This window comes from Populus trichocarpa, chromosome 8 (genome assembly GCF_000002775.5).
Source record: "Populus trichocarpa isolate Nisqually-1 chromosome 8, P.trichocarpa_v4.1, whole genome shotgun sequence".
Taxonomy (NCBI): domain Eukaryota; kingdom Viridiplantae; phylum Streptophyta; class Magnoliopsida; order Malpighiales; family Salicaceae; genus Populus; species Populus trichocarpa.
The window spans coordinates 10,035,209-10,051,243 of NC_037292.2; the positions used below are offsets into that span (position 1 = coordinate 10,035,209).

Sequence of the window (16,035 nt, forward strand, 5' to 3'; positions counted from 1 at the left end):
ATAATATTTTTACTGCTACAATCTAAATTATGTCTTGATTTATTTAGGCTTTTTAATTATTATTTTTTTAATTGTAAATCCTGAGTGACTTCAGTTTTGCCATCTATAAAAAAAAAATATATACAAGTCTTAATTTCTATCATATTCTGGAACACATTCAAAAAAACCAACTAAAAAGTACATACCAAACTATTTTAAAAATATTTGACTTACAAAAATATTAATTTAATATTTTTTTAATAATTTTTAACCTGAATTCATATTAAAAACAAAAATTTTAAAAATTAATTTTAATATATTTTTTTTAAAAAAGACAACGTGTGTTCGTTACGTTGCATAAGGATGCTTTTCTACTGGTGACGATGTCTGAAAATAACTCTGCTTCTTGTCTTTTACTCGTGATTGGTTTATTTTCTTCAGTTCTTTGTCCCTTTCTATTAATAATTCTTGTCAGTAGCAATGCAAAATCAGTACTCAACATCACCTAATATCAATGCTACAGACTGCTTCAGTCTGTGATGAACATTAGCCACAAAGGGGGTGGTGCCATTGTACGTGAAGACCGAACCTGTAGGTTTTGTTCTTGAAGTGGGTTTGCAGAATATGGAAGGAGATGAGGATCGGATTGAAGAGAGCAATGCGAGGTTGGTAGGCAGGAGTAATCATAACATTGTTGATGGTGGTAGTGTTGGTGAATCTAGGTGGGTGGATGGTAGCGAAGTGGACTCAGAGTCGCCTCCTTGGTCTTTGCTTGATGAGAACGATAGCAGACAAGGGTTTGGATCCATGAGGAGGAGGCTGGTTAAGAAGCCCAACAAAGTTAACTCTTTTGATGTTGAAGCCATGGAGATTGCTGGTGCTCACCACCACCACTCTAAGGTACTAATAATCATATAATCATCACCCTTTACTAATTACATTCTTTCTTTCCTTTTGAATTTTATCATGGCTATCATCCATTTCCCTCAAAATGTATCTGTGTTTCCTAGCTCGTGTTGTTATGCTACTGTGTAAATTTGGGGAAAATGCTATAAAATTGACTTTCACGAGAATTTTGTGAGTTGTGACCAATGATGAAGGTAGGGAATCGATAAACTCCACCATTATTATAGTTGCTATTCTCTGCAATGATTCCACCTATTGCTTTACGTTTTGGAGTAAGCTGGGCATGTGAACGGTTTTTATCAGTGGCCATTGTGGGGAAGAGCATTCAGTGTTGCCTGGTTGACCCAAAATTTGACATGGTTTGATTCTTCGTAACTAACATTTGGTGGTTGAGGGGGGTTAGGAATTCTATAAACAGCACCTTTCCTCTAGCCGTGATTAGAATCCATGAAAAGAGAGCGCAGCAGAAAACCAGCTGAAAAGTTAGGAGTTCATATCAGTCCCAACTTTAACTGCTAGGCATTCAAAAAGATTTTGTCTGCTTCATCAGCCAATCTTACTCACTTTGACAAGCAGCAAAAGTGGTTTGCTAGAATGAAATAAAAAATTCACGAGTCAATGAGATCTGATGTTTTCTATTACTAAACCATTACTTTACTATATTAGGACCTTTCAGTTTGGAAAACTCTTGCAATGGCTTTTCAGACACTTGGTGTGGTGTATGGTGACCTGGGCACAAGCCCTCTCTATGTCTTTACTGATGTTTTCAGCAAGGTGCCCATCAAGTCAGAAGTTGATATCTTGGGAGCATTGTCACTAGTTATTTACACGATTTCTCTCATTCCATTAGCAAAATATGTTTTTGTAGTGCTCAAAGCAAATGATAATGGGGAAGGTAAGAGATATCTTTTCAAATTGATTACTTTTCATCTTGCTTTATTGCTAGTTATCTCATGGTATGCTGCCAAATCGACAGCCAGCTGATGAAAATATTTCAAGTTTTAAGCTCAAATTGCCCACACCAGAACTGGAGAGGGCTTTAAAGATAAAAGAAACTTTGGAGAAAAGATCATCCTTGAAAACACTGCTTTTGCTTTTGGTTCTGACAGGAACTTCCATGGTCATAGGAGATGGTATTCTTACCCCCGCAATGTCAGGTACATGGATGTGTTGTGTCATTGACTGGTAGCTAGGTGCTATAAAAACATAGTCCGTGTTTGAGAATTTTCTGCTCACATCATATGGTCTTACAACTGGTGGATTTCTATCTTCCATTCACCATGTAGAACTGGAGATTATTCAATAGTGAAGGTGCAACTCAGTCACTAGCTATGAGATTTTTTAAGCAGTAGACGATTCCATGCTGTTTTTCTTGGGGAACGCCAACAAAATTCAAAGTTAGCGACCTCCTAGAAAATAAGCTCCTGATTGTCAAAATAATAATAATAAAAAAAACAGAGAACAAAGCTCTGAAATACATGCTACATTAACTGTGGGAGTTTAAGGATTTATCGTCTGTTAAGAACTAGGCTTAACAAAGTGATTGTTGATAGAAAGAAAGATTTAGGGAGAGAGGAATTGAGAGAAAGAGAGAAAAGGGATTCTACAGAATTTCTACAAAATAGACTATACTGATTTCATTCTCATTCTCTTCAGGAATTCTACAACGATATTTATAGAGGTGTTGATCTCTTGTGCTAACTAATATTTACTTATGAACTATTAACAATCCTTATCCAACTAATAAAGCATGGTGTCATTCTCCAACTAACTAAGGATCACATGGTGTTGTAACATCATCAAAGTCCAATTCGATGAATTTATGTGAAGAACCAGCTACAGTTACCTATTGGATAAATCATGAGTGCTGATTCGTTGAAATCAAACCCTATAGGGTATATACTTAAAAAGGCAGAAGCTTTCCTTAAAAGGGGAATTATTTTCACTTGAAACATCATCTTGATCATTCTCTCCATATAAATATTTTGCTGTTGATTTCCCTTTAACCTTAATTTAGAATTGTGTATTTGGTAATGTGTTTCAGGTGCGTTTGCAAAAGCACTTTCAGAATGAAAAAAAACATCAATTCAATGCTTTCTCAGTCCAAAAGCACTCTGAAATGCATTAACAAACCAGAGGACAAGGCATATTGAACTTGTTCGTTGGTTCTTTGTTTCAATAATTATGGTGGAATGTTCTATCAACCTATATCAACCTGTAGCCATTTCAGTGTTATTTTTATTTTATTTGTGAAATAGAATCAATTTCAATTGCCTGGAATGACACTAATTCACTATTATGGCATCTGCCATGCAGTGATGTCGGCCGTGAGCGGTCTGCAAGGTGAAATATCCTGGTTTGGTACAAGTAAGTATTTTTTGTTCTTTTTTTTTTACTTCTCTAGATGCATGTGTGGTCTACTTTACTGTTTGGTGTCAGGAAAGAACTGAAGATATTATATGGGGTCAAATATCCTTGTGTGGTGTGCTTAAAGTTCTACTTTACCTATTTTTTCTTTTCACAATGTAATGTTATTGTAGTCAGAGAGATCCTCACGTGTCTGTGAAATCTAGGCATAGATTGTGGGATGCTTGTTTTGTTCAGGCCAGAATGCACGGAAGGATAACAAGTTTTATACAAACCTGATGCTATTGCAGTGGATCCATGTTAGTAGGAAACTTATTTTATCATGAATTCATTACTCACTGGGTTAATACGAACCATCCATTACATTTGTATTACAAGACAGATACACACAACGCAATTCTGGGCAACTTCCGCATTCTTTTCTCTGGCTATTGTAGATGCAACAACTAATGAATGTTGTGACCAAAATCACTATAATCTCACTGGTTTTGTCTATAGATGCTGTGGTTGTTGTCTCAATCATAATCCTTGTGGGGCTGTTCAGCATACAGCAGTTTGGAACAGGGAAGGTGGGTTTCCTGTTTGCTCCGGTACTTGGTCTGTGGTTCTTTTCTCTGGGTTCCATTGGGATTTACAATCTAGTGAAGCATGATATCAGCGTCATCAGGGCACTCAATCCAGCTTATATCTATTTTTTCTTCAAAAAGAACAGTGGTGCTGCTTGGTCAGCTCTTGGTGGTTGCGTTCTGTGCATTACAGGTACATACTGCCCTAAACTGTGAGCTCTACTGGTGGATTACTACATTGATTTGGATATTCTACTCTGTCCTCAACTTCCCCGGTCATATCAGATATGCTACTGGGACCTGGAGACATCTTCCCTGGTAAGAGTAGATGTAAATCATCTTTGCTCATTGTTTTCAAAATTTGCTACCCGCATTAGAAGGTTAGGAACCCTAAATCCATACGACTTTAGCTGGTAAGGTGTCCACTGAATTTTTCCCGTATAAAGATAGCTCTACCATTCTTGTGTACAAATGTTTCATGACTGATGAAATTCTTCTTGCATATCAACCATACCTGTTGATCTCCTATTGTGAAAGTTTCTCTTAAAGCCTTCTTTTGGGGACACAGATACGTATCAGTCAGTATTGAATGAATAAGCCGAGACAGGTATTGTTATTAAGTCTGTTCTGGGTAGAGACATTTGGGCAATCCAGTTCGTTTGATTATAATTTGAACTGTCTACATTGCCTTCTTTTACAGTAGAATCTCTTGATCTTTTGCTTGCTTGCCTCTCTTATACTTCTTGTAACACATTGTTACAGTCCTGTCTAAATGCAACACACTGTTTCTTTACACCGATATGCTGGTTGCATAAATTAGATTTTTGCTTTTGTCTGTTCTGCTATATTGATAATTGCAAATTAGGTGTTGGATACAGCGGCTATAAAGGCTGATTGGTGAATCAGCCTTGCTTCAATGTGAAAAGTGACAACCTGCCTTTTCGTATTATCATCTTTGAGTTTGTCAAATAGCATTGTAAAAAAGATACACATGTTTTATGCCACACCATGTCTGCATGTCGTTTCAGGAGCTGAAGCCATGTTCGCTGACTTAGGGCATTTTTGCGTAGAATCCATACAGGTTTCTTTCTGCTTCCCTGAATTTTGTATCTTTCTCGAAGATTTACTATATATATTTCACCTAATTACCCTTTACTACTTGCACAGATTGCCTTTACTTGTGTAGTGTTTCCCTGTCTTCTCCTGGCTTACATGGGTCAGGCTTCATATTTGATGAAATATCCCGATTCAGCAAGCAGAATATTCTACGATTCTATTCCAGGTGACTTTTTCCCCTAGTATGATTACTAACATTAATTCATTTCCCTTCTAAACTATCTCAAGTCAAAATGTCTGTATGTTAAGCGCAAAATCTGACACAGTTCCTGAATCTCATGAATAACAGAGAGCCTGTTCTGGCCAGTCTTTGTCATTGCCACCCTCGCTGCCATGATTGCCAGCCAAGCAATGATATCTGCTACATTTTCGTGTGTTAAGCAAGCAATGTCTCTTGGATGCTTCCCAAGGTTGAAGATAGTTCACACCTCAAGGAAGCTGATGGGCCAAATTTATATCCCTGTAATCAATTATTTTCTAATGATAATGTGCATTGTTGTGGTTTCAATCTTCCGAAGAACAACAGATATTGCCAATGCATATGGTAAGTATCTTCCTGCTTTTTCATCTCCATAGCGTTCTTTTTTCTGCATTAAAAAAATATCATTTGAAATTTTCTGGAATAGAAATACCTGCTGGTATTTAATAATTTCCAGTTGGAAATCTATTGCTTTCCAATATAGATTTGCTAATGGAACTCGTGTTGTTCTTGCCCCCTGTGTATCTAACGATTTTTCTTGAAGGAGGGGCTGGGCTACTGCTTGTTAGTTGTTTCTAAGCCTACAGTTGTAGGTTTGCTAATGGAACTCGTGTTGTTCTTGCAGGCATAGCTGAAGTTGGTGTGATGATTGTGAGCACCACGCTGGTGACACTTGTGATGCTTCTAATTTGGAAGACCAACTTGTTCCTGGCTTTGTGTTTCCCGTTAGTGTTTGGGTCTGTAGAGCTCGTTTACTTGTCTGCAGTTTTATCAAAAATCAAAGAGGGAGGTTGGCTTCCGCTTGTTTTTGCTACGTTCTTTCTATGTGTGATGTACACTTGGAATTATGGGAGCGTGTTGAAGTACCAGAGTGAGGTGAGAGAGAAGATTTCCATGGATTTTATGCTTGAACTTGGCTCCACCCTTGGAACTGTAAGAGTTCCAGGAATCGGACTGCTGTACAATGAGCTTGTCCAAGGCATTCCCTCAATTTTTGGGCAGTTCCTGCTTAGCCTTCCAGCAATCCACTCTACTATAGTATTTGTTTGCATCAAGTATGTTCCCGTGCCCCTCAAGAGGAAAGGTTTCTTTTCCGTAGAGTTTGTCCGAAGGACTACCATATATTCCAATGTGTTGCCCGATACGGTTACAAAGATGTCAGGAAGGTAGATCACCACGTGTTTGAGCAACTTTTAGTTGAAAGCCTTGAGAAGTTCTTGAGGAGAGAGGCCCAAGATCTTGCCATGGAGAGCAATTTGAACGAGCACCTTGATGATAGTGTTTCCGAGAGGTCAAGGGATTCTGGAGCTGCGGGTGGTGATGGGACAGAGGAACTTAGGGTTCCTTTAATGCATGATCATAGATTGGAAGACCCGGGAACTTCTATTCCCGAAGACACTTCATCAGCATTGCCCGCAAGTGTAATGTCCTTGGATGAAGACCCAGGTCTGGAGTATGAGCTTTCAGCTCTTCGAGAAGCAATGGATTCGGGATTTACTTATTTATTGGCTCACGGGGATGTGAGGGCAAAGAAAAACTCTCTTTTCTTCAAGAAACTGGTTATTAACTACCTCTATGCATTCTTGAGGAATAATTGTAGAGCTGGTGCTGCTAATATGAGTGCACCCCACAGGAATATCATGCAAGTGGCGATGACATATATGGTCTGATTCGTTTTTCTCATTTAAGACTGTCTGGGATTTTAGTCTCTCCATTTGAAGCGTTAAATAAAACTCTGGGAAAAATAATGATAGAACTGCAGTTGCATCTGTGCGACTGTGTGCATTGTAGCATTTCATGTAGAATCCTTGATGAATTTGCTTTTTGATTCATGCCCTGTACTCAACTTAGGAGCCTTTCAGTGTCTATCCAAGAGTAGGAGTTGAACCTATGAACTGGTATGCCATGAGCTTTCCTCTTGCCACCTTACCTACACCCTCCCTTCCCTTCCGTGGTATGAAACAATGTTTTGACTTTTGATGCTACATATCTCTTCTAGCAACGTAAAAACTTACGCTTAAGAGCTGCTTTTCTTTTCCTCTGCTTTTCTTCATCGGCATCCTTTCCGCTTTAACTTTTATCCTTCTAACATTTCTGGACTGGAATCAGAACTTGTGGTGAGAAAAATGGTTAGGTGCCTGGGTCAATTCTTTCCTGTCTGGGCCAAAAGGGCAAAGGCATAAAGACAAAAACAATCTCACTTGCTTATCCTCAATGTTTGAAGCATCAGCGTCTGAAAGTGTCATATCACTTGCTGTCGGATGCAAATGCTTAGAAATGTCCTCATCATTGAAGTCTTCTGACACGCCCCCAGAAAACAAATTTAAAAGCAATCGAAGCGGTGAGTGTATCACCATCAATTTACACACAATCTTTTGTTTTCTTTTTGTAGTGATTACGTTATATATCATTTAATACCTTGCAAAATGAAAAACTTGAAAACTATCTAATGCGGTCCAAAATTGTCCTGTGCTAATTTTTGTAAGCTAACATTAAACAACCAGCTTAATTTCTCTTTTAAATAAATTATTGATCTTCTTTTGCTCTCCAAGTGAGAAAACAATACTGTATCAAGCCCTTATATTTGTCCAAAATATTTCCAAGAAATTATACTCCATTATTCGAAGGGTTGCTGCGTAGTAATATGCTGTCGAGGTTGCTCAGAGTTCAGAAGGCCGTGAAATAACATTAAAAAAACAGCAGCGCTCGACACATGATTACACTGTAAGAGATCCTTAATTACGAAACTATTTGTTTATTTAGCAAGGGTGCCTAATTTATCGGTAATGATTCGAGCATCTGACCAGATATTTTCCAACGACTAACTCAACGGAAAATTTGTAGTGCTTTCTGCCTTCCTTTCCCTCTTTTTTTGAAGCCAGATGATCGGGAAAATCATTAACTGCACTCCTGCGATGAGTTTTCAAAAGCCAAATGGTTTCTCATAGGTCCTTCTTCAATCAGCATTTTGAGTCAACCACGTGTTAAATAGAATCAAACACTTCATCATTGGTCCAATTACAAGATTTTGGTGGTGTTCGTCGTTGCCGTTCAACCGGAATTTTAAAATGGCTACTACTTTTCTTCTATCAAAAACCATTTGGTTTTTCATAAAAATAACAGGGAAAATACTCTTTATAAAGCGAAGGGTCATATATTTTGTTTTAAAAAAATGATATTAAAAAATCTAAATCCTTAACTATACCGAGTTCATAAAGATATTAACAAAAACAATCCTAATTGAATGCGAAGACATCTACCTAACAATGTTGATTTTTCTTCGCCGGCTGTTTGTTGAATTAAAAAAAAAATAAGAAAATAATTTATTTCAACATGTTTCATGTCAAACACTAGCTCCAACACAAGTTACATAAAGCAAGGCAAGAGGAGATGGAAAGGGTAGAAGCCATGATCGGAGTTCTCAGTCAAAAGATGCCAAAGGCTGCATTATGCGGGCTCAATTGGAGAGCACGTTGGGACTTCACCACCTTTCCTTCTATCTCGTCATAAATCATTTTAGAATTTTCAATACAGGATTTATAAATAAAATAGGCAAATTATTACTTGGTCTCTTGATTTTGAACATGTTTATAACTTAGTCCTTCATATTTAAAACAGTACAACTTGGTCCCTTACCTTAGCTCTTTATTTTCTCTAAGCCCCCACGATGCTGGTTTGCTCTAAGAAAATAGTCAGCAAAAGAATAAAGAGACTAAGCTATAGTTACTAGAAAAATACAGGGACTAAATAAAAAATTAATTTACCGTACACACTCTTGGACTTTGGAAACAAAAAAAAAATCTTCACCAGTCACCACCTGATTTTTTTTTTTTGAAGGAGTGAAACCATTACCTAATTTCTGTCTCTCTCAAAACTCTGTCTGTCTTAAATGAACGCACGCAACGCAACACTTTGATTTTAGCTTTACTTGTTTTTTCTACTTTTTGTCGAGTTGTGTCTGTAGTCGTGGTTGTTCAGCTGCTGTCGACATTCAGCACTAGTGCTCTGCTCAACTAATTAAATTAAAACTGAATTAGACCCATGTATCTATCCATCTTTCTCCCCATCAATGCATGCTTGTGATTTAAAAAAAAAATAGTAGTACTCCTCCATTTTTATTAGTTTTGCCAAAATGGGTCATCGTCAAATGGAATATTTCAACCTCTGAGAGCTCCCCTCCCAGTCCCATCATGGATCTGGAAACTGGGATTTCTCAAAACCATGTTAAGGTAAGTTCTTTTTTTAGTGTTATTAACCTTTGTTGCTGAAGAAGAATCATATAAATATATATGTTTTTCTTTTTCCTTTCGTGGGGTGTGTTTCAGAGAGAATCATGGAAGACAGTATTAACTTTGGCATATCAAAGTCTAGGAGTTGTGTATGGAGATTTAAGTACTTCGCCGCTATATGTATACAAGAGCACGTTTGCTGACGATATTCAACATTCTGAGACAAATGAAGAGATTTATGGTGTCCTGTCTTTTGTTTTTTGGACTCTCACTTTGATCCCTTTGTTAAAATACGTGTTTATAGTGCTAAAAGCTGATGATAATGGCGAAGGAGGTACTTTTGCTCTCTACTCCTTGCTCTGTCGGCATGCCCGAGTCAACTCACTCCCCAATTGCCAGGTGGCTGATGAAGAGCTTTACGAGTACAAGAAGGATGCTGCAGCTACTTGTTTGACACCAAAAACTACTTTTGGTTCAAGATTGAAATCTACTCTTGAGAAACACAGGGTTTTGCAGAGGTTCTTACTTTTGCTGGCTTTGATTGGGACTTGTATGGTCATTGGTGATGGTGTCCTAACCCCTGCTCTTTCTGGTAATCATCACTTATTAGATCTCTTCCAGCTTGTAAATGTTTTATTTTTGCTTTTTAGGCTCTAATTGAATTACTTGTGCGATCATCGGGTACCATATATACAGTTTTCTCCGCGGTTTCTGGCCTTGAGCTTTCCATGTCAAGAGAGCATCACAAATGTAAGATACCTGCCGCTTCTTTTCTCGTTTTCTGTTTCGGAATTCCAATGTCCCTTTTCGATTTATACAACTCCATTCTCTGTAGTATATTAATTATGGCCGACTGGCTTTAGGGCTAAGGTTATTGCTTTTGCTTTCTCTGCGTGTTTCTTCTAGAAATTTCTTTCCATTCGAATAACTTTTGGTTGGAATTTAATGTCATGGCAAGCAATTCAGAGCTCATAATGCGTCCTGCTGTCTTGACAATTTTCATTATTCTTTAGAACTTCTGGAACTTTCTTATATTCATGCCTGGTATGCATCTTGTTTTTCAAAAAGAACTGTATTATGGAGCTCGTGATGCTACTTTGTCAATTATGCAAAATTGTGGCCAATTAGCATGCTAAACTAGCATTTTTCGGGTACATCTCTAGATTAGATACTCAAAAAGAAGTGATGTGAAATGATGTGCTTGATTTGAAAATTTTCTGCAGTTTAGATGCTCAATAAGAAAAAAATAATGATGTTGACATATTCAAATTGTAACTGCTAAAAGTAAAAAGTACTAAAAATGTGATTATCCTATAGAAAATGACTACCATAATTTCCAAGTTTGAAAAGTAGTCCCTTTCATTTTTAAGCACCTGTGACAAGATGGATGTTATATTTCAGTAATCTTCTGGTTGGGGGGTGACAGGGGTTTGCTTCCATGTGATGAACAAAAACTATGGAATTGAGTCCAAATTTATGCTTCATTATACTTCAGTTACTCCCATTGTTAGTGCACGAGGCTGCTTCTTTTTTGTATTCATACTGCTATTATCATTGGTGGCATGGCATACTGTAAATTTCATGCCTCTTACTGTGGCATTGCCTGCTGAAAAATCAATAATTTTGCAGATGTGGAAGTTCCAGTTGCATGCATCATACTCATTGGCTTGTTTGCCCTTCAGCATTATGGCACCCACAGGATTGGATTCTTGTTTGCACCGGTGGTTCTAATGTGGCTTCTGTGCATCAGTGCCATTGGGATATATAATATCATACACTGGAATCCTCATGTTTATCAAGCTCTATCACCTTATTACATGTACAAGTTTTTGAGGAAAACTCAACGAGGAGGTTGGATGTCCTTGGGCGGGATTTTGTTGTGTATAACAGGTGATTATTGGATTAACTGTTTCTTTTAGGCCATATACAAGCAAAGAGTTAGCATCTTTTGCTAACCAAACTCTTAATCTCTCGTTCTTGTTTATTCTTTTTCAAAAAACAGGCTCAGAAGCTATGTTCGCTGATCTTGGACACTTTTCTCAATTGTCAATCCAGGTATATATACTTTAAAAACTCTGTTCTACTTAAATGAGGTTTTCTGTACTCAATTAAGCTGGCGTGCCTGTCACAATAATAGTTGGTAGATGTGCTACTTTCATGCTTGTACCAGTCACTGTTATAGAGCAGCGTGTTGATTAATTTGTTTTGAGCTTTGTGAGTTCATATCATGATACCTTACAAGGTTTCTGATCCTGCAAGTACCAATTCATAGCATCCCTCTAGGTTTATGAGATTTTGGATGTTCAAGACCTGATGGCCGTGTCCTTTTCTCATTAATGTATATCTGCATATGTTATGGATTACTTTCAAACAGCTTTTGCTGCTTCTTTAACAGAAAATGAATCTTTCATCGGATGCAATCTTAATATCATGGTGTATGCCAATTTTTCTTCGTAGTATTTTTCATTTACTTCTTGAAATGTTTCCTGGAAGACTAAATTGTTCCCATGTTGACCCAGCCAAGAAAAAGGGCCTATTTTGATTTGACTTTCAATTCTATATATTTTGGTATTCCTCACAGACATGGGATATTTAGGAATACATCTTATTTAGGGATCCTATACTATTTAGGAATTGAGGTTATTTAAGAACTAGAATATTAATAGTGTTTTGTATTTTTTTCTTCTTCTCTTATTTGAATTTCAATTTGCTATTTAGCTTAGAACAATTAAGGCTTTTTTAGTGCAAATAGAAGGGGTTCTATGTAATTGGAAGGCCTTTGATGATATAATCATGAATATTTTGGTTTGGTTTGGGACTGTGGCCTAGAGTACTCTTCTTCTATTCTTTTCTCCATATGCTATTTTCTTCTTCTTTATTTCTTTCTTGCTATAGTAACCTTGGTTACTATTCACAACTACAGTAAAAATCCTAATTTCCCTCTAAATCCTGAATCTTCTGTCCCAGCTATCACGAGACACCTGCAGGACACGTCTTATATTATCCTACACCAGTTTGCTATCAAAGCTAAAGTAATTTATTCTCTGTCCTCTTATCCAAGTTTCTTTCTTGGGTACCATCTTCCAAGTTATCATGATGGTTATATATGCCCAACTCTCCTAAAAGTTTCAGACATTTCAAGAAGAATTTGAAGTCGTAAAAGACAAGGTTAAAACAATGAAATCAATGAGATAACAAAATTGGCAAAGCTGGATGAGATAAAGCAGCATTCTACAAGCTCTTGGCTGCAACTGTTGGCGATTATCCAGGGCTGGAAACGTCTAAAGCAGGCTCAATTTCTACATGAATGCAACCAGCAAGTAGTTTTACTCTACCTTCTTCATTGCCCATGAAAATAACATTGTTTTGCCTCATTTACAGGAGTTGCAAACTGAATTTTATGTTTTTATTTCATATTTATTTTTGAACAATTAGGGCTTTTGGTGCCCATGGAAGGAACACCTATTCTTTGTAATTGCAAGTGACTACTGGAATTATGAGTATTTTAGTTTAGTTTGGGGTTGCAATCTAGAGTATTCTTTTTTCTCTTTTCTCGAAGCTCTTTCTTCTTCTTCTTCTCCTCTTCCTCCTAAATTCTTCCTGCAAAGGTTCTTATCATATCCATAATGACATTCCAGTTTCTTCTAAACATTTTTCTAATATACTTTATTCCGCACACGCCAAACTGTAGCAATCTTGTATGACACCATACTAATTTTTCCTACTCATACTGTTTTGGTAAGATACATAAGAATATTTTTCTTTCATGATGTCAGGAGAAGCACTCATAGTCTTGTCACCCAGCATAGCGTATCAACTTAAAACTATTCCCGTTCAAAATATAATATGCAAATAAATCATTGTAAAAGTAAGATAATCTATTTAAGGTTAAATGACATGAGATTTCATTAGTCCATGCCTTATTCTAAAAGTCATTCATTTCCTGCAGATAGCTTTCACCTCCTTGGTTTATCCATCCTTGATTCTTGCATATATGGGACAAGCTGCTTACCTATCTCAACATCATGCCATTGATAGTGATTACCGCATTGGATTTTACGTATCTGTTCCGGGTAGGTGCCTTTAAGATGTCTTCATGAAGGTTATTATTAAGAAGTTTTCTGAATCAATTTTCTAAATAATATCAAGTGGCCATTTTTTTTTTTGGAAACTTTTTTGGGACAAATAGCATCATTCTTTGGATATTATGCAAGTTTTGACTGACCAGAAGTACTCAACATTATCGTTCCAGATAAATTACGATGGCCAGTTTTAGTTATAGCCATCCTTGCTGCAGTAGTTGGAAGCCAAGCCATCATCACTGGAACATTCTCAATAATCAAACAGTGCTCTGCTCTGAGCTGCTTCCCTAGAGTCAAAATAGTTCACACATCATCCAAAATTCATGGTCAGATCTACATCCCAGAGATAAACTGGACTTTGATGCTGCTGTGCTTGGCTGTTACTGTTGGTTTCAGGGACACAAAACGTATGGGTAATGCCTCAGGTATGACTCTTTGCGGTGTTGAACTCTAGTGTATGATCTCTTGCTATGCATAGAAATCTAACGTGTGTTTTACTTGTTCATTAAATATCTATTGTGCTGTGAGTACTTTAGGTTCTAGCTTCAGCTTGAAGCATGTTATTCAAAGAATTATAAATGGATATCATAGGTACTTGGTTGTTCAGTACCATTCAACACAAGGCTTTTGCCATGAGATTGTCCTGATGAACACAGCCATCTCTCTATAAATTCCAATTATTTCTTTTATATGATAATTTACGAGTAATATCAACTGAGTGAATTGAATTTTCCAAATCTAAGTACACAAGTTATTAATGATTAGACTATCCACCAGCCAATTCATGGTGCTTGTAATTTGTGCTAAGAATGCTGCATTGAGCAGGAAGCCCCTTATCTTACATTTAAGCATGCCAAAGATCATTAAACTCTAGCATCATAATGATAGGGCCATTACATGAAAGTCAATAGACTATTCTGTTTGCACAAGGAGCTATTCAAGTGTATGTATGCAGATGCATGGTTGGTGCAGTACTGTAACAAGCATTTGCAGAGAAAGAGAAGCTGGATTTATCTATTTGGACTTTAAGTAAAAAAAATTAATGAAACCTTAATGTCATTAGAAAGAACTTGCCTAGATTTAGTTTGGTAAAATGGTAGAACTTGGGGTATCATGCAAATAAATTCCAAGATGTGGATTCACTGTTACTTGGTTGTTATGAAATCTCTCATAATGCTTCTTGAGAACTAAGTGTGCTTGAAAGCGTTGACTGAAATTTCATTACTGCTTCTAACACCTTGCTCATTTTGGAACAGGTTTGGCCGTTATAACCGTCATGCTGGTTACTACATGCCTGATGTCTCTAGTTATCGTCTTATGCTGGCACAAGAATGTCTTCTTTGCAATATGCTTTGTGTGCTTTTTTGGCACAATTGAAGCTCTTTACTTCTCAGCTTCTCTAATAAAGTTCTTGGAAGGGGCCTGGGTTCCTGTTGCCCTCTCATTCATCTTCCTGATCGTTATGTGTGTGTGGCACTATGGCACACTCAAAACATACGAATTTGATGTCCAAAACAAGGTCTCCATTAATTGGCTACTTAGCTTGGGTCCTAGCCTTGGTATTGTGCGTGTCCGAGGAATTGGCCTCATACACACGGAGCTAGTTTCTGGAATCCCGGCAATCTTCTCCCACTTTGTTACCAACCTTCCAGCGTTCCACCAAGTCCTAGTCTTTCTCTGCATCAAATCTGTCCCTGTTCCACATGTTAGAGCCAAGGAACGGTTTCTAATAGGGTACATTGGCACAAGAGAATACAGGTTGTATAGGTGCATCGTGCGATATGGATATCGTGATGTTCACAAGGATGACATGGAGTTTGAGAAGGATCTTGTATGCAGCATAGCAGAGTTTATACGCTCAGGGAATCATGAACCCAATGGTGCGAAGGATGACTTGGAGAGTGAAGATGGCAAAATGACAGTAGTTGGAACATGCTGTACTCATACAGATGGAATCCAATTGAGGGAGGATGATGTTGACAACATAGAGTCAGCTGGCACCTCAGAGTTGAGGGAGATAAGGTCGCCACCTGTGATTCAACCTAGGAAAAGAGTAAGGTTTAGAGTACCAGACAGCCCGAAGATCAACAGAGGTGCCAGGGAGGAGCTGCAGGAACTTGTGGAAGCTAGAGAAGCTGGGATTGCTTACATACTGGGGCATTCCTATGTGAGGGCCAAACAAGGATCTAGCATGCTGAAGAAGCTTGTAATAAATTATGGGTACGGGTTTTTGAGGCGAAACAGCAGGGCACCTGCCTCTACACTAAGTGCACCTCATGCATCTACTCTGCAGGTGGGGATGGTATACCATGTTTAACTCTTTTTGTTATACGTACAGGATATAAACTGGTCATGTACATTTTGTAGTAGATCATAAAAAAAAAAAAAAAAAACCTCATACATTTTTTTTAGCAATGTGGTTGATGATGAAGCTCTTGCTCGTGAGCAGTTTAGCACTTAACAGTTTTCTAATCAAGGACAGTTGACCTTGCTCGATTCTGTCAAAATAATGGGTTTCCGAATCACTGAAAGTGGCATGACCACCTGAGGCCAAAGCTGAGTGCGTTTTCCACCCTCTAATTCTTCCTTTT

General features: G+C 37.7%; 1 protein-coding gene and 1 pseudogene across 1 annotated transcript; both read left to right on the forward strand.

Annotated features, from left to right (window-relative positions):
• The first annotated feature begins 373 nt into the window (after positions 1 to 373).
• LOC7471486 (putative potassium transporter 12) lies at positions 374 to 7,062 on the forward strand (annotated as a pseudogene).
• Positions 7,063 to 8,972: 1,910 nt separating this feature from the next.
• LOC7471487 (potassium transporter 6) lies at positions 8,973 to 15,954 on the forward strand. Its single transcript, XM_002311555.4, has 8 exons — positions 8,973 to 9,362; positions 9,459 to 9,954; positions 10,059 to 10,112; positions 10,992 to 11,252; positions 11,365 to 11,417; positions 13,312 to 13,435; positions 13,615 to 13,869; positions 14,701 to 15,954. Exons 1-8 carry the CDS (start codon positions 9,324 to 9,326, stop codon positions 15,759 to 15,761), a joined length of 2,343 nt encoding a protein of 780 aa, XP_002311591.4. The 5' UTR covers positions 8,973 to 9,323; the 3' UTR covers positions 15,762 to 15,954.
• Positions 15,955 to 16,035: the final 81 nt, after the last annotated feature.